This window comes from Anopheles maculipalpis, chromosome 3RL (genome assembly GCF_943734695.1).
Source record: "Anopheles maculipalpis chromosome 3RL, idAnoMacuDA_375_x, whole genome shotgun sequence".
In the NCBI taxonomy this organism is placed as follows: Eukaryota; Metazoa; Arthropoda; class Insecta; order Diptera; family Culicidae; genus Anopheles; species Anopheles maculipalpis.
The window spans coordinates 76,044,119-76,066,936 of NC_064872.1; the positions used below are offsets into that span (position 1 = coordinate 76,044,119).

General features: G+C 44.7%; 7 protein-coding genes across 12 annotated transcripts in view; 4 read left to right on the forward strand and 3 right to left on the reverse strand.

The window, feature by feature from the left end:
* LOC126561634 (actin-binding LIM protein 2) overlaps positions 1-22,818 on the forward strand; it is a 74,195-nt gene that overhangs the window by 23,343 nt on the left and 28,034 nt on the right. For all 5 annotated transcript variants that reach the window (XM_050217903.1, XM_050217902.1, XM_050217906.1 and 2 more), the window contains exon 2: positions 13,763-13,783. In XM_050217903.1, coding sequence (XP_050073860.1) covers positions 13,780-13,783 — 4 coding nt within the window. In that variant the 5' untranslated portion in view covers positions 13,763-13,779. The remainder of the gene's footprint in view (positions 1-13,762; positions 13,784-22,818) is intronic.
* Positions 3,589-4,218, forward strand: LOC126563300 (programmed cell death protein 5). The gene is made up of 2 exons (XM_050219931.1): positions 3,589-3,691; positions 3,886-4,218. The coding sequence occupies exons 1-2, from the start codon at positions 3,638-3,640 to the stop codon at positions 4,216-4,218; spliced, it is 387 nt and encodes a 128-aa protein (XP_050075888.1). The 5' UTR covers positions 3,589-3,637.
* Positions 4,788-6,332, reverse strand: LOC126562316 (protein disulfide-isomerase TMX3). The gene is made up of 3 exons (XM_050218776.1): positions 6,215-6,332; positions 5,880-6,132; positions 4,788-5,791 (listed from the first exon to the last, which is right to left on the reverse strand). The coding sequence occupies exons 1-3, from the start codon at positions 6,249-6,251 to the stop codon at positions 4,795-4,797; spliced, it is 1,287 nt and encodes a 428-aa protein (XP_050074733.1). The 5' UTR covers positions 6,252-6,332; the 3' UTR covers positions 4,788-4,794.
* Positions 6,820-7,620, forward strand: LOC126563279 (nuclear envelope phosphatase-regulatory subunit 1 homolog). The gene is made up of 4 exons (XM_050219909.1): positions 6,820-6,973; positions 7,062-7,133; positions 7,211-7,345; positions 7,421-7,620. The coding sequence occupies exons 1-4, from the start codon at positions 6,943-6,945 to the stop codon at positions 7,585-7,587; spliced, it is 405 nt and encodes a 134-aa protein (XP_050075866.1). The 5' UTR covers positions 6,820-6,942; the 3' UTR covers positions 7,588-7,620.
* Positions 7,896-9,069, reverse strand: LOC126562561 (THO complex subunit 6). Its single transcript, XM_050219107.1, has 3 exons — positions 8,947-9,069; positions 8,462-8,869; positions 7,896-8,385 (listed from the first exon to the last, which is right to left on the reverse strand). The coding sequence occupies exons 1-3, from the start codon at positions 9,054-9,056 to the stop codon at positions 7,896-7,898; spliced, it is 1,008 nt and encodes a 335-aa protein (XP_050075064.1). The 5' UTR covers positions 9,057-9,069.
* Positions 9,269-9,847, forward strand: LOC126563340 (transcription elongation factor SPT4). The gene is made up of 4 exons (XM_050219976.1): positions 9,269-9,337; positions 9,423-9,529; positions 9,597-9,652; positions 9,729-9,847. Exons 1-4 carry the CDS (start codon positions 9,269-9,271, stop codon positions 9,845-9,847), a joined length of 351 nt encoding a protein of 116 aa, XP_050075933.1.
* On the reverse strand, positions 10,393-11,945 carry LOC126563204 (60S ribosomal protein L28). Of its 2 annotated transcripts, none has more exons than XM_050219830.1 (4): positions 11,822-11,945; positions 11,405-11,505; positions 10,894-11,019; positions 10,393-10,671 (listed from the first exon to the last, which is right to left on the reverse strand). In XM_050219830.1, the coding sequence occupies exons 2-4, from the start codon at positions 11,492-11,494 to the stop codon at positions 10,423-10,425; spliced, it is 465 nt and encodes a 154-aa protein (XP_050075787.1). In that variant the 5' UTR covers positions 11,495-11,505; positions 11,822-11,945; the 3' UTR covers positions 10,393-10,422. The 2 variants fall into 2 exon arrangements, with proteins under 2 accessions (XP_050075787.1, XP_050075788.1); XM_050219831.1 differs by lacking the exon at positions 11,822-11,945 and adding an exon at positions 11,724-11,742.

Below are 22,818 nucleotides of genomic sequence, written 5' to 3' on the forward strand. Positions count from 1 at the left end.
GTGGTAGTTTCACACGGAGGAAAATTGTTGCACGTTTAGCAAAAAAAAAAAAAAGCATAAAGGGAAATACAGTTTATTAAAAAGAGGCAAAGATGAGGTATTAGTTGTAAATATTTTGGATTTTCACTCACGAAACAAAATCTTCTATAACAAAAAATCGAAATGAAACTCAATAAAAATCGAATTTGCTTCAGTGAATTTTATGCGCCCTTGTGCTGAAGACATTAGTAGAGGTTAATATCATCATTATTGTGCTTCATTCAAATTGTTGGATGGCTGCATTATAGAAATAAGATATGTTGCAGAGTTAAGTGCGGAGTGCTGATTTGGGGCCTTTGATAGACCTCTGAACATAACCACCGCCCGATACGGTATGGGCCTCAACTTCTATTGCTGGAGGCCCTCCGAGTGTCTTGTCCACCGCTGGCTGAATCTTCAACAATGCAGAAATATCACAAAATACGCGTGCGTGAGTGAAATGGCCGATGTTCTACTAGGGATCGTTTCTTCACGGGAATTGAAATCTAATGTTGAACTTCATTAATGATATGCTGACATGGAAAAACGATAATGCTGTAGCTCAATGCTCTCAAATCATCCGATTTTGCACCTTATTGTTGTTTTCTCCGGTCGGTTTAAACTCGTTCCCATCGACAAAAACCCGATCGTATCAGTAGTCGTACGACGCTGATGCCTGAGGTTGTATCATTTGTACACGTGTTGACAGTAAGTGCGGCGTTTTCTAATCAACCTAAGAATCAACTGCACAAACAATCGCAACATAAGTACACACATTCGTTTAAAATTAGTTTCTTTAAAATTGTTTCTTTTTTTATTATTTACCGGTTGATTCAGCTGTTACGCTGCATCCGTCGTGTTGCCATAGAAACAGTCTGTTCACAGAAGCGATGCTAAGATAGCGTAGAGCGATCGCCGTATTAAAGCACCTCACAGGTGCTTGCTTTCCTAATTTTCTCCACATTTTTACCCCTGCCTCCCCTGCTTTAGTTCCGCAATGCCGGAAGGGTTAAGAAGCTACCAACAAAAGCCCACAACCCACAGAACTGACAGCTTACACTATCATCCGTCGGTGCGTTTTGTTTGATACCGGTTTTTTTTTTCGATATTATGTTTGCTTTCTGTTGGTGTGGCGGATACTCACCATACAAGGAAAAAAAAAAACAGCATTCTACACATTCCGGTTCACCACCTTCCAAGCACTGCCGCTCTCGCCCGGTGAAAGCATAATTTGCATAATAAGCTCCTACGCGCAAACAACAGCCCGGGGAGAACTGCCTACGGGCGAAAGCCAAAAATGTGCGCCGCGTCCAACCTTGATTACGGCGGCAAAACACGTCACCCTGGACGAAATCTGGACGCCCTTCGTAATCCGGTGTGTGTGTGTGTGAGGAGGCGGGGTGGTAGCAAGGGAAAGAAAGCCAGGAAAGCAAACTTGTTTGTGGCTTGCCTTCCACTCTGTCTACCGCACCATTCGTTCCCCTCTCTGTGGTAGATAGAATTCTTGCCAGCCACGCGTTGTGTTTTAAAACCGCGCGGATTATAGCAAGCCATGCCTCCCACAGAACTCCGGTTCTGCGTTCCTGTTTTCTTTTCTTCTACTCGTTCTTTTCCCTTACCAAGACTATTCCTCTCACTCGCATCCCGCAGCCCACCTTTTGAGGTGGGGCATATTTTTCTTGTTGAATTAAAATTCTCACAAAACCGACACAATTGGCTCGTGAAGGCGTAGTAACAACAACGTGAGCATATTTTTAGCTTCTCATTATATGGTTGCTATAGTACCGGGAAGCCTGATGGTAAGGGGGGATAACGGCGCCGGTCTTAAGACGGCAAAATCGGGGTTCAAATCCATCCAGATCCAATCCCCCGTAGTCTGTGAGGACTGACTCTCCAACTACGTGGTCTCACCAAGTCTGGTAAGCCATTAGATGGCCCGCGTGACCTAATAGGTCTTTAAGCCAAGAAGAAGAAGAAGTGTAGGGGCAGCAGGTGTGCCTTCCTCGGTGAAGTACAGTTTTACCTCAAGGGCTACTTGGTTTTCACTAAACAAAACTCCCTTACGCCAGTGCACTTCGGCCGTGTGCGCTGTGACATGTTTGCACAACTTGCAGTAAACGTACACAGTAGTGTACAGCTTCCTACCTTATAACATACCACCCAATAACGACAGCATAGAGCATACCTTTTATTTCCTCCTGCAGCAAAGAAGATTCACGATCGGAACACAAACTCACACACACACACATGCCCAACCGGGGGGATGCGCGGATGGTTTATGTTTACTTTTTCTTTTTACGGCTTCTCTTCACTTTCTTTCACCTTTGCTTCGTTCTATTCCGCTATGCCACGCGAAGACGATTCATCCGCAGTGTGGCTACAGGGGGCGAAGGGCTGGTACCGTGCGCCATGTGTTGAATTCGGATGCTTTCTTTTTGCTGCTCGTCGTCGGACGACACAATTTGGGGGGGTAGTCACACCACACACACACTCACACTACTCACAGGTAACTTGTACCACACCCCGCGTAACAAAACAATTCAGAGGTGACGCACCTGAACCTGGCTCCCCTTTGCTTTTCTTCTTTCTTTAACCAAACGGGGAACGAACAACACCGCAATATCAAAACGAACGCGCAATGTGACTACGCATACACACACAATACCGAAGCACGCACACACTAAACACGCAGGCAAATTTCAATGGGGTTGCTTGGATGCCGCGAAAAAAAAACACCCACAAACAGGCCAACACAACAGGGGGGTGAGGGTGGTTAAAGAAAAAGGGGTTGTGAGCACGTTTTCACTCACACCACTGTTTGCGAACGCACTCCTGAGGGGCTGGTGGTATGCAGTACCATGCCCCGTGCATACGTTGTATTATTATTCTTCCCCTCGTTCTCTCCCTCTCTCAGGGGTGGGTTGTACGCCCCAATTTCACGAACGCACGAACTACGAAAAGGGGGTGCTTTTTTGTTTGATTCACCAAAACACAACAGCTAATAGTAGGTCAACGCATTTTAAGGGATGGGGATGAGATGCTCTCACTATACACGTAAACAGCGTTGGGGAAGCGATTCTTTTTATTTTCGTTTTTCCTCCTAGAACCGACAAATCCCCCACGGATCGCGGCGAACTTCGTGAGTCGGGAGATGCGACAGAACTGAACTCGCGCGCGATTGTAAACGCACCAACGGCGCATATTGAAACGAATTCCAGGAACACAGTCGGAAAACTGTACGCAGAACAGGTAATGTCACGATGCTTTCTGCTATTTGACAGCAAAGGTATTTGGGAGCGTTTGATTTCGGATCGGTATTTGAATAATTTTTTTAATTCTTTAAAATATATTTTCTGAAAAGCCTATCTTTTACACAATTATATATCAGTCTTAGCCTGATAAAAGCAGGATTTTAAAAAGTAATTAAGAGGAAAATATAAACAAACGGACTTTGGAAGACAAACAAGCCACCCTGTGGCGCTTTCAAACGAAATGTCAAATCCGGTAGAATAGGAAAAAAGTTGTTTTTCGTACCCAGCATAATCCTCTGTCTGCTGTATGGTTGTGTGATATTAGATTCTCTTTTTCGGGAGTGCAACTACGGACACAAATAAGGACAATGAATGATCCCGAGCTTGATGCGATTCGTCAACAGCGGCTGCAGCAAATGCAGGTATGCGACCGGTCCCCAGACAGGACCATGTCCGCAGCATGTAGGTGACACCCCTTGCATTGTGATTAATCAACAATATGCGCAGAATTGTTGCTATATTTAGTACTTTAGTTATAGCACTATGAATGAAAGCATTGAAAGTAATGAAACAGCGATGCGAATCAATAATCTGTATCTGCCTTTTCCTTTCGTAGGGCTCCAATCCCGAGCAACAGAAAGCCATGCAGGAGCAGCGGCAGGCGCAGGATGAGATGAAGAATTCCATGCTGTCCCAACTACTCGATCAGGATGCACGTGCGCGGCTGAACACGCTCAAGCTAAGCAAACCGGAAAAGGCGCAAATGGTCGAGGGTATGATCATTCGGATGGCACAGATGCGCCAGATCGGTGACAAGCTAGACGATGCCAGCCTTGTAAAGTTACTCGAAAGCCTCAACCAGCAGATGCCTCGGAGCAACTCGACGGTTAAGTTTGATCGGCGACGGGCCGCACTGGATTCGGACGAAGATGATGATTATGGTATTTAAGCTTGGCTTTGTTTGCTTGTGATTGCGTGCTATATTTTCTGTTTGTCGGTTTACTGCTCTGCTCATCAGGCCTTGCAAGAAAAGAACACGGTCTGTCATCACACGAACCTCAATAAACGCAATAACAGCTTTTGGGTAAAAATTAAGAGTTTCTCTTACATGTTTTCATTCATTGCTAAAAAAACGAGAACATTCTAATCCGACACAGACATACACGCACACACACATACACATAAACACGTACGAAATGCACCCGCCGCCGAATTGGGTTGGCAGTATGGGTAGTCGGGATTTTAAAAATTGTCTAAAATGATCCTATTATCGTTCTTTTCCACCTAAGTTGTGTAGTATTAAGTCATTGGCGGTGTCGGCTTTGATGCACGCACCGGAAAACGCCCGGAATGGACAAATGTTAATTATATCGAAGAAACCAACTTAAAAGTGGCATGACTAGAGTGAGAATGGGAAAACCGTCTCTCCATTCCGTAATTGGAAAGTGTTCTCTTCCAATTTTACGTTCCCATCTTTCTGGCGGTCGCGATGGAAGCGGGTCAGTTGGCCAGTACAACACTGTGCTTACTCCTTTTTCTCGTGCCGCTGATCGGCACCATCGTCCTCTTCCTCCGCATCGAGTATGTCCGCACAGCAGATGGAGTACATGATGAGCGAAAGGAAGCCAAGCGGAAGACCGAAAAGTACCGTCGTAAGTACCGGATTCCCTATCCACATTTCGTACAGCGATGTTTTAGCTTCGAACCACGCACGATAGATGCGCACTGGCAGTGAATTGCCACCGAACGTTGGTGCGGTCTGGTTGTGGATGCTGTCTAGAAATATTTCGATCGCTTCCGGTGTTAGCTGCAGGGGATCATCTTCCGGGATGTGATGCTCGTTGGTGGAAGCATTCAGCACCAGCAGATGCGGTGTCGGCAAGCTGTCCATCGCGATTGATCGTGCCAGTTCCGGTGTACCGACCCACCCAAACTGGAACCGTCCATGGTACTTGTGTTTGTTTTTGTGCACGAATATTTCCACCATATCGCGAAACTCCTGCTCGTGGGCCGCTATTTCGCTGAGCTTGTTCTCTTCCACCACTGCCAGCACGAGGTATTTCTGGGTTTGAACGAGATGATGAATGTTGCTGCGCGTTACCTTCGGGAAGGTGGCAAAACGCTCCTCATTTACCCACCGGAACAGTGTTTCGTTCAGGTGGGCCGGTTCAATGCGCTCAAAGTTGTCCGAGTAAGGGAAATAATAGTGACTGCGCTCCTTGTACACCAGGGCCGATGGGACGGTATCCACATCAAAGTGTCGTTTAGCAATTTCGACCGAGGTGGCATAGAAGTAGCCGTGCGCTTGGTACGATTCTGCCGCACTGTAAAAGACATCCCACAGCAACCCGGACTGTTTGCCGACGTAGGTGAAAAAGATTGGATTGTTCGACTTCAGTATATCGATGCTGTCCGCTCGCGTTACCAGTTGAACCGGTGGACCGGACATCCGGTTCACGAAGTGAATTAACTCTTCTTTAGATCGCTCTCCATTGTACACATAGTCGTAAGGCCCTTTAACGCTAAAAGACATTAAAAACGGAAGCAACATTTATAGACAAATTCTTTTCACAGCGCCAATGGGTGTGGCATTGCTTCGGTGATACTTACAAAATAATCGTCGGGTATGCGTTCACCTTAAAGTGCTGTGCAACGGCCGTGAAGCGCGTACAATCGACCCGACCGACACGAATGTTCGTGTTGTACAGAGCTTGTGCGACGAGCGCCCACACCGGTTCGAGCTTTTTGCAGTGAGCGCACCAAGGCGCATAAAACATCACGAACCATTGGCCTTCATTTCGAACGTCCAAAAACCGATCGCTTAGCTCTAGCACCCGGGAACTGTTGGCGACCGTTATGCAAACTAGGAGCGTGACAGTATAATTCAATTAAAAGCCCAGACATACACCAAGGAATCGATTTTATTTCGCTGCATGCATACTCACGGAACAGAGAAATCAGCAGCTTCCACAGTGTGTACATGGTGTTTGTTCGGAATTAAAAGCTGCACAGCCAGCAAATGGCAGATGGATGTTTTTGTTCCTTTCAGTAAGCGTTCATGACAAAGATACTTAGTTAGTTGTGGTAAATCAGTGGAAATACTATCACTTTTTTCTAAAAAATCACAAGTAGATGGTGATAAAAATGCAAGTAAATTTTAATTTTCTGCAATTTTTGCCTCTGTTTGACAGTTCTTCGGAAGGGCAGTGTTTTGACAGCTTCCTCACGTCAAAGCGGCTCCATGTTTGTAGACCAATAGGACATCCTAACTTTATTATAAATTAAAAATAATAATTCTAAATCGGTAATAGAGCATGATTAAAGCTTTACTTAGCTCCTCTTCTGAAACTCTTTGTGCCACTTACACACTATTCGTAGTAGAAAAAGCAATTTAATATTTTGTTGTAACAAAGGACAGTACCACCACCCACTGTGTTAAATGGTGTTTGTTGTTTTTCTTTTTGCTTGCACTCGCGCATCGCCTTTTCGCATCAACACAAAAAGGGACTCCGCTCCATCGCTGTGTCAGAAAATAATAGATTGGAAATTCCTTACTACAAACATGCCGAGGGCTTAAATAGTATAGCGTAGTATCCATTTAGTGTAGGCACACAGTTTGTACCGCAAGGTATTAGTCATCGGATTCACAATTGCTCGCCGCAATCGCACCAAAATGTCTCCCTCGGAAACGTCCGCTTGTGAGGGTAAGTTGCGGGAGTGTATTTAGGACGGTTCCAGTCGATTTCGGATGGTTTATAAACTTTTTTTTTCTTTTCCATTAAAACATTGCAGATTTAAAAGCATTCGAAAGAAGGCTAACGGAAGTAATTGCCTGCCTGCAGCCACCAACACTAAGGTGGAGACGTAAGTATTTATGTTCGTGTTTGCATGTAGTAAGGTCCATGCTCACTCAGAAGGTGTTCTTTCGGTGTCCTTTTCAGTGCTCCTAGGTATAACCTCGTTAGTGACGTTCGTCGGTGCATTTTACTGGCTAACGGATCCACGCACATCGATCGTACCGTTGATGGAATCGTTGCTGAATCATTCAATTTTTACCATATCTACCATCATCCTGTGTATGTTCTCAGCTTTCTGTACGAAGGCGACTTCCGAGCAGCATTAAAACAAAACCGGTTCGCTTTTCTTTGCAGTGATCCTGTTTATGTTCGGTATTCACAAGCTCGTTATTGCTCCACAAATCATTACATCGCGAACGAAAAACGTATTGGCCGAGTTCAACATGTCCTGTGATGAAACGGGCAAGCTTATAGTTCGCCCGAGGCCCCAAAATAACTCCCGGTACATGGACATCAGTTAAGCTGGACCGCCCTTTTTGGTACAGTAAAACCGTTACTACAACTTGCCCACCACCTGATTTTTCTGTTGCCGAGTGAAACAGGAACCAGTTTAAAATCATTTTCGCTTCCTGACCAGCAACACATAATAATACCACCAGCAATCCGGTATCGAGTGACTTTTTTAAGTTAGTTTATTTAGCTTTCCTGCTGCACGCTTTACAGCTCGCGCGTTTTGTACATTATACGCTTTTTTGTTTGAAAATAAACAGACTCCATTAAACAATCACTCGTCTTCCATCGTCCCAGAGATCATGCCGTTCATGCTTATCTAGTGCTTAACGTACGTGTTCAGTACTATGTCCCGGTATGAAAAGTTCGTACACACGTCGATCTGTGCGGAAGCGCCAGCAATTGATAGAAACCGGTACGGTTCCGTCTGCAACGCCACACTGTACACCGATGAGCCCGAGGTTGGAATTTCGGCCTTTACATCACCGTTAAAGTTGTACTGATAAAACTTCTGGCTGTCACCACCCGCATAGATAAGATCGTCCACAAATCCGGACACGTGCAATTTTTCCGGGAAATCAAAATCGGCCGTACAGTCGAGCGAACGCAAATGCCACAGAGAAAAGCGCGGTCCACCGCCACACACCAGCCAATCTTCCGTGATGGCGACGGTGCCCTGCCAACGGCCAAATTCGGACCGCTGCAAAGCTGGTTTCTTGTGTGGTTCAATTTTGGCGCAGAAATTCTTTTGCCGGCTGTCCCATAGCAGTACCAAACCATCCTCGGCAGCAGTTGCCAATTTGTTTGAACTGCAAACAGAAAAAATGGGAGAACGATAGAGAAAACATTTTACGAGAAAACACAACCGACAGTTAACATTCTTACCATCCAGAGACGCAGTGTATGTAGTCCTTGTGCCCGTGAAACTCGCGGAAAACTTTTCCGTCCTCGAGCGAAACACCATACAGTACGTTATCACCACAACCAGCGTACAGTCGATCGTCGCCACTACTTAGCCACATATAATTTACCTCGCTCATGTCTGCCCGTTCCGGTGGAGCCGGTAACTTCACCGTCCATGATTTCTTCCCAATCGTACCCGATTTGCTGGACCACTGAAAACCACATATTTCACCGTCCAGGCCAACGATTAAGAAGTCGTTGTGAAATACCAAGCTGTATATTGGACAACGGTCCTCAGCGGGTAATATCTGCATGGGTGTGGTCGGCAATTTGTCCACTTCCAGCGGTGTTGCTTCTGAGCCATTGCTCGAGGCCGTTATCTGTTCCACACTGAAAGCAAGCATACAAATGATGAGGAAATATGTAGAGCTAAACAAGAGATTGTCCGTCAGCAACGCCACTCTTACCTGAACACACAAATTTCCCCGAAATTGCTACCACAAAACAGGAAGCGTCCATCGGTGGAAAGTGTTTGGGAGTGGATCGTAGTGTAGTAGCGCCGGGCGATAGCGTCCATTCTCAGTGAAGCTGGAAAATGTTTTTATTTGTCCTACGAAAGGGCCTTGAACAGAACTGACGTACGTCAACGAAAAGCCCTTACTGAAACGTCAGACAGTACAGTCGTCGATGTAAACAACGCAGGCTTTAGAAAACACGGACGAAAGACGCGATTCTGTACTGTCGCGGTTGCGAGTTTTTATTGGAGTTTTAGCTTCAAATCTACCCATAATGGCATTCGATGCAATCCCAAAAGATTTGCGAGCTTTGCGAGCATGCTTGGTGTGTTCGTTGATCAAGGTGAGTCCAAAGATTGTGGTAAATTTGATATACCGGAACATTCCCTGTCCCTGAACCATCGATTGTTTTAACTCCCTTTCTGCAGTCTTTTGATCAGTTCGAAACGGATGGCTGTGATAACTGCGAAGACTTCCTACGGATGAAAAACAACCGGGAACAAGTTTACGATTGTACCAGCAACAATTTCGATGGGTGAGAAAGAATCTTGAACTGATATCTAAGGCCACGATTACTCATCATTCCGTTACCTTTTTTGTAGAATGATAGCGGTTATGAGTCCGGACGATAGCTGGGTTTGCAAGTGGCAACGAATAAGTATGTACCCCTGGTATACGTTGAGATAGTTGAAGATAATCCACCGTAATGTATCTGAAATACTTTTTGTTTTTAGGTCGCTTTACAAAAGGAATCTACGCCATATCCGTGTCGGGAAGGCTGCCAAACAGTATAATCAGGGAGATGAAGAATCGTGGCATTCCTTACCGACCAAGGGACACGAGTCAACGATAGAATTGGGGACGGGTAATAAGAATTGTACTTTGTAATAAAGTGAATCATTTAAGTAAGGACCATTTCAAGATATAAATAAACGAAACTCGTGACACTATTGTAAAAACTGGGGGAAAACTTCGACTTTATTTGTGTATTTGAAAAATTGTTTGTCAGCCAGTACGGAATTGCTTGATTAAGGTAAGTACTCGATTTTCTGCTCGTTTTCTGGCCAAATTTTATGATGTCTATGGGATAATTGCATTCTTGGAAATCACAGGGACAAAGATCATTCCTATATGCCATCCTGGCTAGAATTCACAATTTTCTGTTTGTCCTGAAATAATCCAAGCTAAAGATCCGTTTCATTGAGGACTTTATATTTATATTTATACGCTTGTCTATAGAACATGTTTTTCAGAACAATATCAAATACGAAGCGTATTCTACTGTTTCTCATCTCTTAAAATAAATATAGAACTAAACACATGATGGGGGGTGATTTAGATTGGATGTGGTTTTATTTTAATCATTTTCCCCCAGATTTGGACGTCCCCTTCAGTGCACCGACAGAATAAGCGTCCTACCCGAGTTCCTTACTCGGCCTTCTTAGGTGCCGCGGCGGTAGTACCGGCGGCAGCAGCGGCTGCCGGAGCAGCTCCAGCCTTGCCCTTCCTGGGCTTCTTGGGACGCTGCGAACGAAGGATCGCACTGGCACGGCGAAGAGCGGCCTGTCGCAGATCTGACCGGTACTTGCTGGCCTTGATCGTGTTGGAAATCTTCTTCAGCGTACGACGCGGTCCCTGCTTCAGGGTCACCTTTACTGGCGCCCTAGCTGGCTTGTTCTGCAGGGAGACGGGGAAAGAGGAGTACACAAAACCATGCGTGAGTTAAATGGATAAAGATTCCCCTGTCTTCTGTGAACGGAATTCTAATATGTATTGTATTTTATCAGAAATAGGGTAATGGACGTAGTCTTCAGCACGTTCAGTCAAACATATTCCTCACGTAAAATCTAAATATGAATTCTGCTATTCAACAATGTTATTCATGATTTGCATACTTACAGCCATTTTCGCGCGTCTGTAGACGAAGTTGATGCCCTTCTTCTCAGCCGGCGTAATGGTGATGGTCTTGTTGTGGACCAGCCCACTGTAGCGGTACGAGCTCAAGTTGTTCAGATTGCCCGGCTCCTACAAAGAAGTTGGGTGGTTCTGGTGAGAATGAGAACCTATATTAACATCATATTAACGTCGTGTATTCGTTTTTAAGTTGAAACATTTTCCACATACACAAACAGGCACACGGTGCCCTCAAGCTCGTTATCACATGGTTCCACAACCAAGGAGGTCTATGGAATCCTTGTGTGTTCTCTCTCTCTCTCTTCGTTTCTATCAGTAGTAGCAAATGAAACTTCATTAAAAGCTCGTGCTGTGTTGAGCATTCAGAGATCTTGGTGATTGAAAAATTCATCATACACGAAGAGAAGAATCACACGATCGGCACCGCTCGACATTGTGTGTTGGATGGATGTTTCCACTTAAAGTATACAACCGGTCCGGAAAGCGTGAAACTTACCGTGCTGAACGGCTTCCGGATGTTCTTCTGCTTCATCAGGTAGGCATGATGATCGCGGATGATCAACCAGCTAAGGTGCGACGAGTCCATGATACAAGCTTCTGCAACGAACAAACCAAATTACACCAACATTAGAACATACTTTGCACAAAAATCACATTTACAGCCGCTACACCGGGCCACATACAGAGCATCAAAGATGGCGCGCTCATGTCGGTTCCACGTGTGGTGTCATGCATGCCACCAAAACTTTGAACCGACAATAGACACATTTAATGAGCTTGCACTAAACCAAACCAATGCTAAAATCTTTGCTTACACAATTAACTTCATTTTCCAACAGCAAAGAACGTTGGGAAAACTAATTCTACTTCTCATTTTACTAGTTTGCACCACGAGCGGCATCGAGAAACTCACCTCTTGTGTTGGCTGACAAGATCGGAAAGACTTGCTGGTAGGATTGATTTCCAGTCGAAGACGCGAACAGGCAGACCAACGGATGACATTTGGACGGATGTAGCGGGTTTTAGTACAGTTCAAGCAAATCGAAAATTAAGTTTTATTTTCAAGCAAACAGATGACGGGACCAAAATGCCAATTTTTCTATTTTAATGAAATTTTAATTATTTTGGAAGAAGTATGAAAATACAACCACCGATTTGCAATGTTGTGTTATTTTAAGCTGTTGAAAACGGGTTTCCTTCGTAAAATGAACCAAAAATAATTCAAATCTTCGAACCAATTACCTTTTGCGAATTCCGAAATGTCATTTTCCTAGCAGGAGATCAATTCGGATTGTGTTTTTGTTCAATTTTTTTTATATTGCTGCATTTATTCACACCCTAAACAAATATATGACACACTTTAATGCATGCTTTTAGCTATCAAATAATTGTGGCTTAATTTGAGCTGTAAATATTCACAGTAAATTGATTTCTACAATTTTGCGTTTCATTTTTAGTACAAACAATTCTGTTCAACTGGCCGTCACCGCGTTCCATCGGCGGTGTATCGTCCGCTAAACTTCAATGGGCCGCACAGTCTTCGCTGGGCTCGAACATCAACACAATTGTTTTGTGTCGTTCGTTGCAGTCGGGTGCGGGAAAAAGTGCTCCTGCTAGCAGAAGCTTCTTCGTTCAAGCAAACCGTCTTCGTCGGTCGTTTTTTTCAGTGTAGCTTGTGAGTGAATTGGTTAAAAGGCTCGGTGGGAGAGAAGGCAGTGTTTAACGGTAATTGCGGTGTTTCTTCGACACCTCCCTACCCCCCGGAAAACGATCCCACAAACCACCGTGCTTCATTGATCGAACGGAAAAGGGGGCGTTTGTGTGGCTTTGCTGGTAGTTTTATTTTCTTCGAATCAGCGCTGTTCAAAAGAAAACCCGGCTTGCTACCCGGTGCTACACCAAGCTTATCATTAAATCACCCTGTTATCACGGGGGAGTTTAAATTTATCAAGCCAACGAAAAACCAGGGTCGCCGAACGGTTGCAATCAATTTTTCACACATTAAAATAGTTTACCGTTTGGCAGTGAAGAAAAACGCGTGAAGGAAAATTTTCGCCAGTTTTCCTCCCCACGAAGCGTGTGTGTGCGTGTGCATGGTTGCTCACGGTTGCGGTGCGGCATTGCGTACCAGTGTTTGTGTGTGTACACAAGATGCGCCGACAATTGGTGTGCGCAAAGTAGAAGAGATGTTCCGTTTTAGGGTGGTGGTGTGTGCTTTTTCCGCGTGATTTGAAGCAAAAAAAAAAAACCCCGACCAGAAAAGCCGTGCGTGAGTTAGGAAGGTGCAAAAAGCTGTTACCCGAAAAGAGCAACCTGCAAAAAAGTCATACAAGTGCGTTTGTTGTTTTTTATTCTGGTCTTTTCTAAAGCGCAAATACGCAAATTGCAAGTGCAGGAAGATTCGTGACGTCTTTGCGTTCCGAACAGGCGAAGTGAGGCAAGCAGCGGTGCTGGCCTATGGCCTGTCTGTCGGAAGAAAAAAAGCAAAAAAAAAAAAACCCCGGTGTGTGTGTGCAAAGAGTTTTTGTAATTTAGCTTCTTTATTTTTTCAACCCATGATCGTAGCAGGAGCATCGCAGATAAAAAAAGTGAAACGCGAAGCAGAACAACAGTGAGGTGTTAATCGAAGCAGACCGGGGCAATAATCCCGGGACCGTCGTGATCCTGCACAAAAAAAAAAAATAAATAAAACGTAGAGGACCGTTCCCGGATAAGCAATAGGAACCCCTCTAATACACCGCGGAACCTTAATTCCCGGCGAAACGGGAAGAGAGAAAGAGTGAAGAAAACGAAAAGCAAAAATACAACTACAAAAACCAGAAACGAAAAGGCCCGAAAGTTAAAAGCAGAATAGAGGAAAAATCAAACAAAATGGGTAAGTGTATTTGTTGGGTTGATTTTACTAGGTGGCTGGGATGAAAAGGGAGAAAATGCAAGGGAAAACGGTGCAGCAAAGTGGAATTGAGAAGGAAAAGCCGTACCGTCTGTCAAACATAAAGGGGGGAGGAGTCTTACTTGTGTGCGTGTGTTCCTCCACCACAAGGGAGGAGGATGCGAATGAAGAAGGGAAGCGAAGGAAAGGAGGGAAAATGGGTCATCCGAAGGATAAAAACTTGTGCCACCGGAGTTTTCGATTTCCGAATGGGGGAAGGGAAATGGCACCAACACACAAACCCATCAATGTATGATGAAGATTTCCTTGGTTTTAAGTGTGCGTGTAGGTGAAAATGAGTGTTGGTGTGGGATGAGGAAAAATGCGTGAAAATGTTCTTAACATTTCTACGAACAAGATGGAGAAAAGCCACAAGCATTTAGTTTGTGCGAGTCTGTTTACTGGCGCGTTTTGGCCTGTTGCTATGGTTTTACCAATATTACATCAGTTACGAGTTTTATATTCTAGGTACGCCCTTTATCAGTCGTCTCTTTTAAAATGCCAAAGTGAAAAGGTCATCCCTGTTGGTAGAACTCGAAGCGTATCCCGTCAAGACACATGATGAAAGCACAACAGCCTATTGCAATATTGGAATTGGATAGTCCTGTGGAAACTGTGCGCCCCATATTGTCACACCGCTAACGTCTACTCTTCAGCCAACGTGTCTACCATCGCACGTGCCCAATGTAGACGAGCACGAGAGGATACGATGGGGGTGAGAGACTTTTCTTCTCGAACGACTGATCATCCGGCCTGCTGCACCCGAGAACTTGCTTACTGTTACTGCATCTTGCGGCTGTTGCCACTAAAATTTCCATCGAAATTCTTTGCCTGTTGCAAGGGAAGGAAAGAAACATCCTTCTCTCCCCATCCATCACCCTCCACAAGCTTTTTTGTTAGCCCAAGTCTAGCAAATTGTGGGATGTTTTATTTTCGGGGCGTAGTCCTCCGGCGAGTTTCCCTCGGTAACGGGGATTCTAATTATAAATAGTGCGTGCGATGCGATGCCCTCTCCTCTTGCGATGTTCTTTCGCGACTGATGATGTTGTTGCTGTTGTTGCTATTTTTCTCTTGGATGGGAAAATATCTCTACCTCATCGGTGGGGAGCAACGGCATGGGAAACCTCCGAGAAATCGTTCGCCGGCTTTCGTGATGGAATCTGGAAAATGTGTACGTTTCCATGCTTGTTGGGACGTTGGGATTATTTTCATGTGTGTATGTGTGTGTGTGTGTGTGTGGAGAATGAAAAACGGGAAAACTGTACGCCGGTGCACAAACACAAATATACACCCGTCAGCTGAAACGTTTACAGTAGTCGGTTGATTACTGTTGTTTCCTGAGCAAACCTTTTTCAATCCATCTTCTCACTTTTACTCAACGAGAGCTCTCACATGGCCTACTATATCAGTGTGAGTTGGAAACGGTGAATTTAATCAAGCTTCTGTAGCTGTGTTCGGCGCATGTAATCGATGTAGACGGGAGGGCGTCGTGGAAAGCGGAGAGAGCAAGGCAGGAGAAAAATGGGAATTAAAGGGAAAAAAAGTGTAGGCTCACGAGACGGTTTGAAACACACCCGAACACAGGGTTCTACTATCGATTTTTCCTTTCTCCCGGCTGGTACCGTGCCGAATTGGAACCATGCGGAAATATGGTATGAGAACTTCCCGGGGGCTCGGTTCCCGGATGTCTCGCCCGCTTGGTGCACCCGCAAGGGTGAAGAAGAATGTGTATGGTGTGTTAGCAGGGTGAAAACGCCATTCTTGATCAATTTCCACTAACCCCTTCCCAGTAGTAGTCGGGGTGGAGGGATTCGTAGAGCTTTCTTTTCGCTTTATTCTTTCGATCGACCGTCTTCAAATGCCATTCACAATACGAGCGCGTTATGACCGAACCATTTTGTAATAACGGTGGTTTAAATTCGACCCGGGGACATTCTTGACAGGTGAAGTTTATGTTTTTGTTCTAGAGCAGATATTTGTTTGAGTTTGAAAATGATTTATGGATGCTTTCCGGTGCAAAGCAATTATTGTAGTATTTCTGGATTTTTTTTGGCATCTTTCTATACCATGTAGCTAAAAAAAATTCGTCAATATTGTACAAACTCCATGTCCCAGGAACGTATGTAAGTGCTGGGATTTCTAAGTTGGAATCAAACACCTAGACATGTGTTTTCAGTGAAGATTCCTCAGGCAGCAGTATGACAGGACAGTTATCAACAGTTCAATGTTGTTGAAGATGCCGAATTTTGATCCAAAATAGGCGATGTGCATTACCCCCGCCTAGTCTACAGCAAGAGAAATCCGATATCTGCACGATCTTTTGGTAAGCTACTGCTGCATAAAAGAGCTGCTATAGAAGAGGGGAGAGATGACTATAAAATCCGCGCATTGCTGAATCTAGATGATTTTGTAAAAGATAGTCTTGAAAGTTTTTAACCTGCGGGTTTCAGCTAACCCTCACATGAGCAAGTCAGACAATCCCGATTCCCTTATATTACTAATCTTACGTGATTTTTTTACCATCCTAATCCCCAATACCCAAAAAATCCATACTTTTGGAAGTTTATATGAAACAGTACTAGGCCCTCAATCCTATAAAAAAAATTTCAGCTGGAATTTCTTCAACGATCCATGACGATACACGATGTTTCAATGTCCATTATTATCTTATCTGCGTACCATAAATTCTTTGATTAGATCAGTAAGCTTCTTGCCAACGAACTCTTGGTGCCGATGCTTATAAAGTCAGCTCAAATCTTCACGAACTCGTTTCTGAATTTTTATTTTGACATAATGTCACAAATACCAGCCAAAAACCGGAAATATTTTGATACATCCTGTTGTCAAGAGTTAGGAATCGTATGAACAAGAGATACTGTTTAAATTTTTGCGTCAAATTAAACAGATCCCACACTCTGCGTGTAAGGAGAAACCGTAGCAAATGATCCGGTCCTCGGTCCCAGCGCTAAACGAACACTTGGCTATGAATGTGCACACACTTCCAAAGCAACAGCACATCAGCAGCACCAACGCTTGGCATTTGCCAAGTTGGGACCGAGCAGAGGAGGGATATGGTTCAAAACACTTGACGAGATGACGAGACAACCACAGGATGAGACCGATTATACCCCAATCTAGCCGTTTTTGCATGGAGAGGATGTGCCCAGGCTCGTTCCACACGCAACCCCTAAAACTCTCTTCACAGGGGAGTGGGCCTTGAAATTGACGTCACGTAGATTACGATTTGCGAATACCCTCCAACCTCGACTTGTCTGTCAGGGCGTATCTGTGTGTGTGTGCGTTTGTTCGTGTTGGGCTGAAAGATTCGAGAAAACTGTCGAAAAATACTATCATCCGATTCGAGCTCCGTTCAAAGTACTTGAACAGTTCCCTTCCCGGCAAGTGAATGTTTCAGCAGAAGGGAAAGATTGATCGGAAAAGTGGCAGCGGGTCGAATTTATTTAGCGTGTTTACCAAACGACAAAAAACACGTTACCACTCGCCACCGTCTCGCATCGGTGTATCCGTACGATGCTTTCCTGCCCCGATCGTGTGAGGATCGAAAATAGACGATGATGTGATAGATCGTGCCGCTTGCCTGTTTCAAACCGTCAGAAACACACGCGCAGCCACGGTACATTCCATCGTGGATGCATTAAGTGGGGGGAAAACACGACGGTAAAGAAGGGGAGAGCATCAATCTGGCGACACTTGTCACAAGCCATAACAATCTCGATGCGGTTTTCCATCTTTATGTATCGCAGACGGAAGAGAAAGACGATAAACCTGGTCGAGCGGGCGCGAGACGTTTTCCGATGATGCAATTTTCTCATGGCAAATTTTTCGTGCCATTTCGGCGGCAGGAAAGGAATGTCTGTATGTGCGCTTATGTCAGCAGAGCATGCGGTCGTTCGGCGTGCATCAGCATCATCATCATCGCTGACGACCCGTCCGCAAGACAGGAAATGGCAATCGATCCATCTGTCGCACATGGCAGTCGGGTAGCGGGAAAGCCACCAAAGGGCCCGCCACCGATGGCGGGCAGGTTTTACCGGTTGGCCGGTGATGATGTCCGCTTTTGATGAGGGCAGCTGTAATCGGTGCCCCACAGGCAGGCAGGGACCGTTGCGGTCGGCTTTAAGACATGGCAATAAACAATCAACAGTAAACTGGAGCACACTTTGCAGCAAAAGGGATGTGAGCCAGCCCGCTAGCGATAGAGATAGATAATGCGCGGGAGAAATAAAGATAGGACGATGCATCCGCCCCTCGGTTAGCCCTTTCGCCTCTTGCTCTACATCCTCATTTGCTAGAAGAAAGGTTCATTAGCCCTTGGGGAAGGGTTTGAGCTTACGCTGGATGGGAGTTTGTGTTGTTTTGGTGGGGTGTTTGTGTTTGCAAGGCACGGGGAGGTTTCCATATGTGATGTGGGACTCCATAATGGTGATTCAATTAGTTAAAAACGGGGCCAAAGTAAGTGTGGTGGCATCTCCGGGGCCTGATTGCTGATTGGTGTTTGATTCTTTTATGGGTTTTTTATGAATCCAAGAATCAAGAACTCAAGAAACTCATATTGAGCACGTTTTGTGCGTAAAAATGTTTTGAAAGCAATTATTTATGATGGACAAATCGTCAGAACAGTTGGGAGACTGTAAAATAATGGAGTCTCCTTTTTTTCTGAATCCATATCGAAAATGTGTTGCGATGTAATGAAAAATAGCAGTTAATTAACGTTTTTGGTCATAAAATTTAGGTTAAACTTGGAAGTATTTTATGTTGGAATGTTCCGGGGATAAAGACGATAGCTGAGTGGGCATTCACACAGCAGTACCGAGGATAAAATCCCTTCCGGACTGTTCCCCCCAATTAATAAGTCTAGCAAGCCGTTATATTGATCTGGCGGCCTGACTTAGAAGGTCCTTAAGCCAAGAAGACGCGGTAAACGCGAGGCCAATAGAATCGGATTGAGCATCAATGCGACGAAGAGAAAATACCAGCTTGCCAGAGGATCTGGCCGTGATAAAACCCGACTGGAAGCAGAGTATCAGTTGACGGCGACGATCTCGAGATGGTAAAGGAGTTCTGCTACCTTGATACGATCGTAGCTTCGGACAGCAACGTAAGCAGCGATATCCGAAGGCGCATTGTTCAGGGGAATCGTTCCTTCTACAGACTCTACAAACTCCTGCGATCCAGAAGACTCCACCAATACACGAAATGCACGATTTACCGCACCTTGATACGTCCGGTAGTCCTCTACGGGTACGAGTCTTGGACTATGCTGACGGAGGACGCCAATGCACTCGCCATTTTGGAGCGGCTGGTGGTAAGGGCTATCTTTGGCGGTGTGTGCGAGCATGAACTGCGAGCTCGCTGAGCTGTTTGGCGGTGCTGATATCCTGACGGAAGTCAAAGCCGAAAGGATACGTTGGTTTGGGCGCGTGATGAGGATGCCGGAATTATGCCCCACCAAGAAGGTTCTCGTCGAAGGTGGTGAGGCGTAGAGAAGCACAGCGAGCTCGTTAGCTTGATCAAGTGGAGTCTAACCTGTCGAAGTTCGGATGCAGCCGTGGATGAAAGGCTGCAACCCTAGACCGAGTTTCCTGAAAAAAAAAACTAATTGGAGATCTGGCCATGTCGACGCGACGTGCTCAATCCTGAGCAGGCCAATGAGAAGAAGAATAAGAAGCCAAGAAAAATCCTCTTCCTTCAATATTGACTTCGATTGGAAAGGATATCATATTTGGAATGTTCTAATGTTGATTGTGCCTAAGAAGCTTCCCTCTGTTATCCTTTCTCCTCTCTGTTTTGAGTTAAGTTCTTGGTAGGATTAAGTTGGAGTATTTTCTTCATCTTCTTGGCTTGAGGTAGACTGTTGGATTACATACTATGCCCAAATAATAAGGTTCAATATTCTGGGTGGCCCTTCGGCCCTTTGATAAGGTGAGAAACGATCTCGTTCTTCAATTTTGAATGATTTTTTGAGTTCAAGTTCTAAAAAATAAAGGATCGAGAATTAAAGAATGCAACCGATTACGTTCTTTCTGACGCATGGCAATTATAATTTTATGTAATTCACTACTCATTGCCCCCATTCGGAGCACAGATCATCTGGCGACGGTTGAATGAATCAATACATTAATAACAAGCCAAAATTAGGTCATGATGATGACTAAAACGTTTCCTTTCCATGGAATTGTTGAATAGGAAACAGCTGAAACTTGATCCCAACACCCGCGTGTGCTGTTTAATAGCGGTAAAGGGGTTTAAAAAATGGAATTTCGGCCACCCAAACCACCCAAACCACCCTATTAACAATCCATCATTACGGTGCGTATCATCTTTCTGCAATTGATGCAAATGTTAGTTTTAGCTGGTTTTATTACAGGTTGAATGTAAATTAAAGTATAAAAAGCACACACAAACTCGACACCTTTCTACGGCTCGGCTGTTCCAATTTACTGTCAACAACTAGAGCATAAAAATACAAACATTTTAGCGGTGTAAGGTGCGCGTGTATGTGTGTGAAGAAGGGAGCGGGACCGAAACGTTCCGTCCCTTCTACAAAGGTTTCTTTTAACTACTCCCACCCCAACTTCAGGTCTGTCAGGTGCAAAACAAAGGCTCTGCTTGCGCCAAACGCACTGTTCCCCACCACCACCGAACCGGAACCTTTTTCCTCCTCCCGACACATTAAACATAACCAACAAAAAAAAAAGAACGTACAACAACACCACGTCAGCGCACACGATGGAAGTTGATTGATGAAGTTTTGTTCCTAATTTTTTGTGTGTGTCTCGCTGCTGACGTTGCTCACGTGTTTATGTGTGTGTTTTTTCCCCAATCCCCTATTTTATTACTGTTCGGGAGAGGGTTGTGGGTGTCGTTTTAGCCTTTTAAAAGCGGTGCATTATACCTTAACTATGTTGTTTAATTTAAAAAGCTTTATTTTTCTCTGTTGCTGTTGCTCAACTTTCGGTACAATTAGGAGAGACCCTCGAAGGAGGATTAGGAGAGACAGTGGTCCACAATTGGATTCTTTATTTTTCATTTCCTAATGTGCATTTTTTGCCAGTGATTTCGGTACATTTTGAACTCGATTTTGAGTGATCCGTTACGAGCAGTTCATTAGTTACGTGCGACTCATTAGTGCCCTCTTTTTTTTCAAACAAAACTTTTATTTAGCACCCTTTTGTGTGTGTGTAAAATCTACCATTTGTCCACATGCTGCTAGTTCATAGAAGAGCTTTTTTGTTTGCCCTGGAAATGGAAAGTCTTGCCCGCGCGAGAGAGAAAAATCAAAGCATGGCGAAAGCTATCTTCTTACCACGCAGCGCCATACAACGTGATAATTGCCCTCAAATGGCAATGATCTTCGCGACTTTCTCACCTTTTGCAAGTACCGTACCACATTGTATGTTTGCACTGATGATGATCGTGATCTTTCGCATAGCTTTCGAGCGAAAGAGAGAGAGAGAAAAGGCCCCTTTTGATGGGTGGTGGGCTGCTCGTGCGGTGAAAAAGGTTGTTCAGATTGTGCCTCCATTATTCTTCAGTTACACTGTTTTGCCCTTTTCTATGCGATACTAAGGGAAGATAAGAAGAAGGTTTTCGATGAAAGCGCTAAGAGGGTGGCCAAAGCAAAGAGAAAGATTGAGGGGAAAACTCTTCAAGGAAACCCTTGATTATTTAAGTGTTTTTTCTTAATATTTTAAATGAATGATCGTGGTGATTGTAAGTACAATATTTAATATTTCTGTATTATTTATGTTTATTTTTAGCAACTATTAATGTATTCTAGACAAAAAATAACCAAATTGTACAGAAATGTACAACCCTACGAAGGGTTAACTTCACATACCGCAACATAATGCGAAAAGGAAATGAAGGAAAAGTCCATCCACCCAATGAGATGGTGTACAGCAACACGGCGCGCTCACTAATGCACACGCATAAAGTGAAAAGATCCATCGAGTGCCTCTCGCACGACCGAAACGGGCGGAACAAAATTAGACCTAAAATTCCATTTTCTACCTCCTTTCGTTCGGGTTCGGGCCCACATTTCTGCCACCGGTTGCACCGGATGACCCAAGAGACGTATGGTAGGCGCCGTCAAGATCGAAAACCCTCGAATCGTAGGGATAAATCCTACGAACGGGGCGCGTACACAGCCCGGTACGCACTTGTCTGTGTCTAGCGGTTGGATTACTTCGCTGCCACTCTCTGTCCGAAAATTGATGGACTTTTCACGGTGCGCCCTGCCTCAGCCATCTTTTAACGATTGACCGACTTGTGCGAACCCCATTCTTACTCTACTTACGCCTGACGCTGTAATAGTTGAAGCAAACGGTCCGACTAGAGAGTCCCTCGAATGCATACAAATTTTGGGTTGCGTTTTTCCGCACTAGAGCTGGTCTGCTTTGTTGCCAGCTTCTAGTCGGGGGTTTGGGGCCGGATCTGCCTTTAATTGACGCTCGTTAACGGCATTTGCCGGAATGAAGTTTAACCGCGCTGATGAAGTGTTGCACGGGTTGTTGCTTGACGTTCCTATTTTTATGTGAATGTCCCGAATGAAGACGGCGAGATTTTGGATGGCTTCAACTAAGTACTGGGGAACCTACTTACTGCCGCCGTCGTCGTCGGATCGAATTCCCGAAATTGGGAGTTTCTCCCGCTTTAGTTAATTTCATGCTCTTCTAGCATACTTCCTCTTCGGATAGTTTAGAAAGAGATTTCTTCAATGGATCGTTAGGTTTAATAGTGTGAAACGAATTCCGTAAGCTTTTTCTCTTGCCAGCCGAATCCACTTACCACGCTTGGTGACAGCACATGAACACAGGATGAGCACTTCATAGTGTTGGACGGGTAAACGCATGATATACTTCTTGGCCTCGGTCACACATTTGGTACTTCCGGTGTGTCCCGTGTATAAAGACCGTGTTTTACACCTCCATTTTTTTCGGGTGGCACAAGAGGAA

Bases quoted from the DNA above. Each gene is read 5' to 3' on its own strand.
- LOC126563300 (XM_050219931.1), top strand. From the start codon at position 3,638: ATGAATGATCCCGAGCTTGATGCGATTCGTCAACAGCGGCTGCAGCAA. The intron at 3,692-3,885 runs GTATGCGACCGG...TTCCTTTCGTAG, and splicing joins AGCGGCTGCAGCAAATGCAG to GGCTCCAATCCCGAGCAACA.
- LOC126562316 (XM_050218776.1), bottom strand. From the start codon at position 6,251: ATGTACACACTGTGGAAGCTGCTGATTTCTCTGTTCC. The intron at 6,133-6,214 runs GTGAGTATGCAT...TCACGCTCCTAG, and splicing joins GCTGCTGATTTCTCTGTTCC to TTTGCATAACGGTCGCCAAC. The intron at 5,792-5,879 runs GTAAGTATCACC...AATGTCTTTTAG, and splicing joins GCATACCCGACGATTATTTT to CGTTAAAGGGCCTTACGACT.
- LOC126563279 (XM_050219909.1), top strand. From the start codon at position 6,943: ATGTCTCCCTCGGAAACGTCCGCTTGTGAGG. The intron at 7,134-7,210 runs GTAAGTATTTAT...TGTCCTTTTCAG, and splicing joins ACCAACACTAAGGTGGAGAC to TGCTCCTAGGTATAACCTCG. The intron at 7,346-7,420 runs GTATGTTCTCAG...TTTTCTTTGCAG, and splicing joins CATATCTACCATCATCCTGT to TGATCCTGTTTATGTTCGGT.
- LOC126562561 (XM_050219107.1), bottom strand. From the start codon at position 9,056: ATGGACGCTATCGCCCGGCGCTACTACACTACGATCCACTCCCAAACA. The intron at 8,870-8,946 runs GTAAGAGTGGCG...GCTTGCTTTCAG, and splicing joins GGGGAAATTTGTGTGTTCAG to TGTGGAACAGATAACGGCCT. The intron at 8,386-8,461 runs GTAAGAATGTTA...TTCTGTTTGCAG, and splicing joins ATACACTGCGTCTCTGGATG to TTCAAACAAATTGGCAACTG.
- LOC126563340 (XM_050219976.1), top strand. From the start codon at position 9,269: ATGGCATTCGATGCAATCCCAAAAGATTTGCGAGCTTTGCGAGCATGC. The intron at 9,338-9,422 runs GTGAGTCCAAAG...CCCTTTCTGCAG, and splicing joins TGGTGTGTTCGTTGATCAAG to TCTTTTGATCAGTTCGAAAC. The intron at 9,530-9,596 runs GTGAGAAAGAAT...CCTTTTTTGTAG, and splicing joins ACCAGCAACAATTTCGATGG to AATGATAGCGGTTATGAGTC.
- LOC126563204 (XM_050219830.1), bottom strand. From the start codon at position 11,494: ATGGACTCGTCGCACCTTAGCTGGTTGATCATCCGCGATCATCATGCC. The intron at 11,020-11,404 runs GTAAGTTTCACG...ACTTCTTTGTAG, and splicing joins TCCGGAAGCCGTTCAGCACG to GAGCCGGGCAATCTGAACAA. The intron at 10,672-10,893 runs GTAAGTATGCAA...GTCTCCCTGCAG, and splicing joins ACAGACGCGCGAAAATGGCT to AACAAGCCAGCTAGGGCGCC.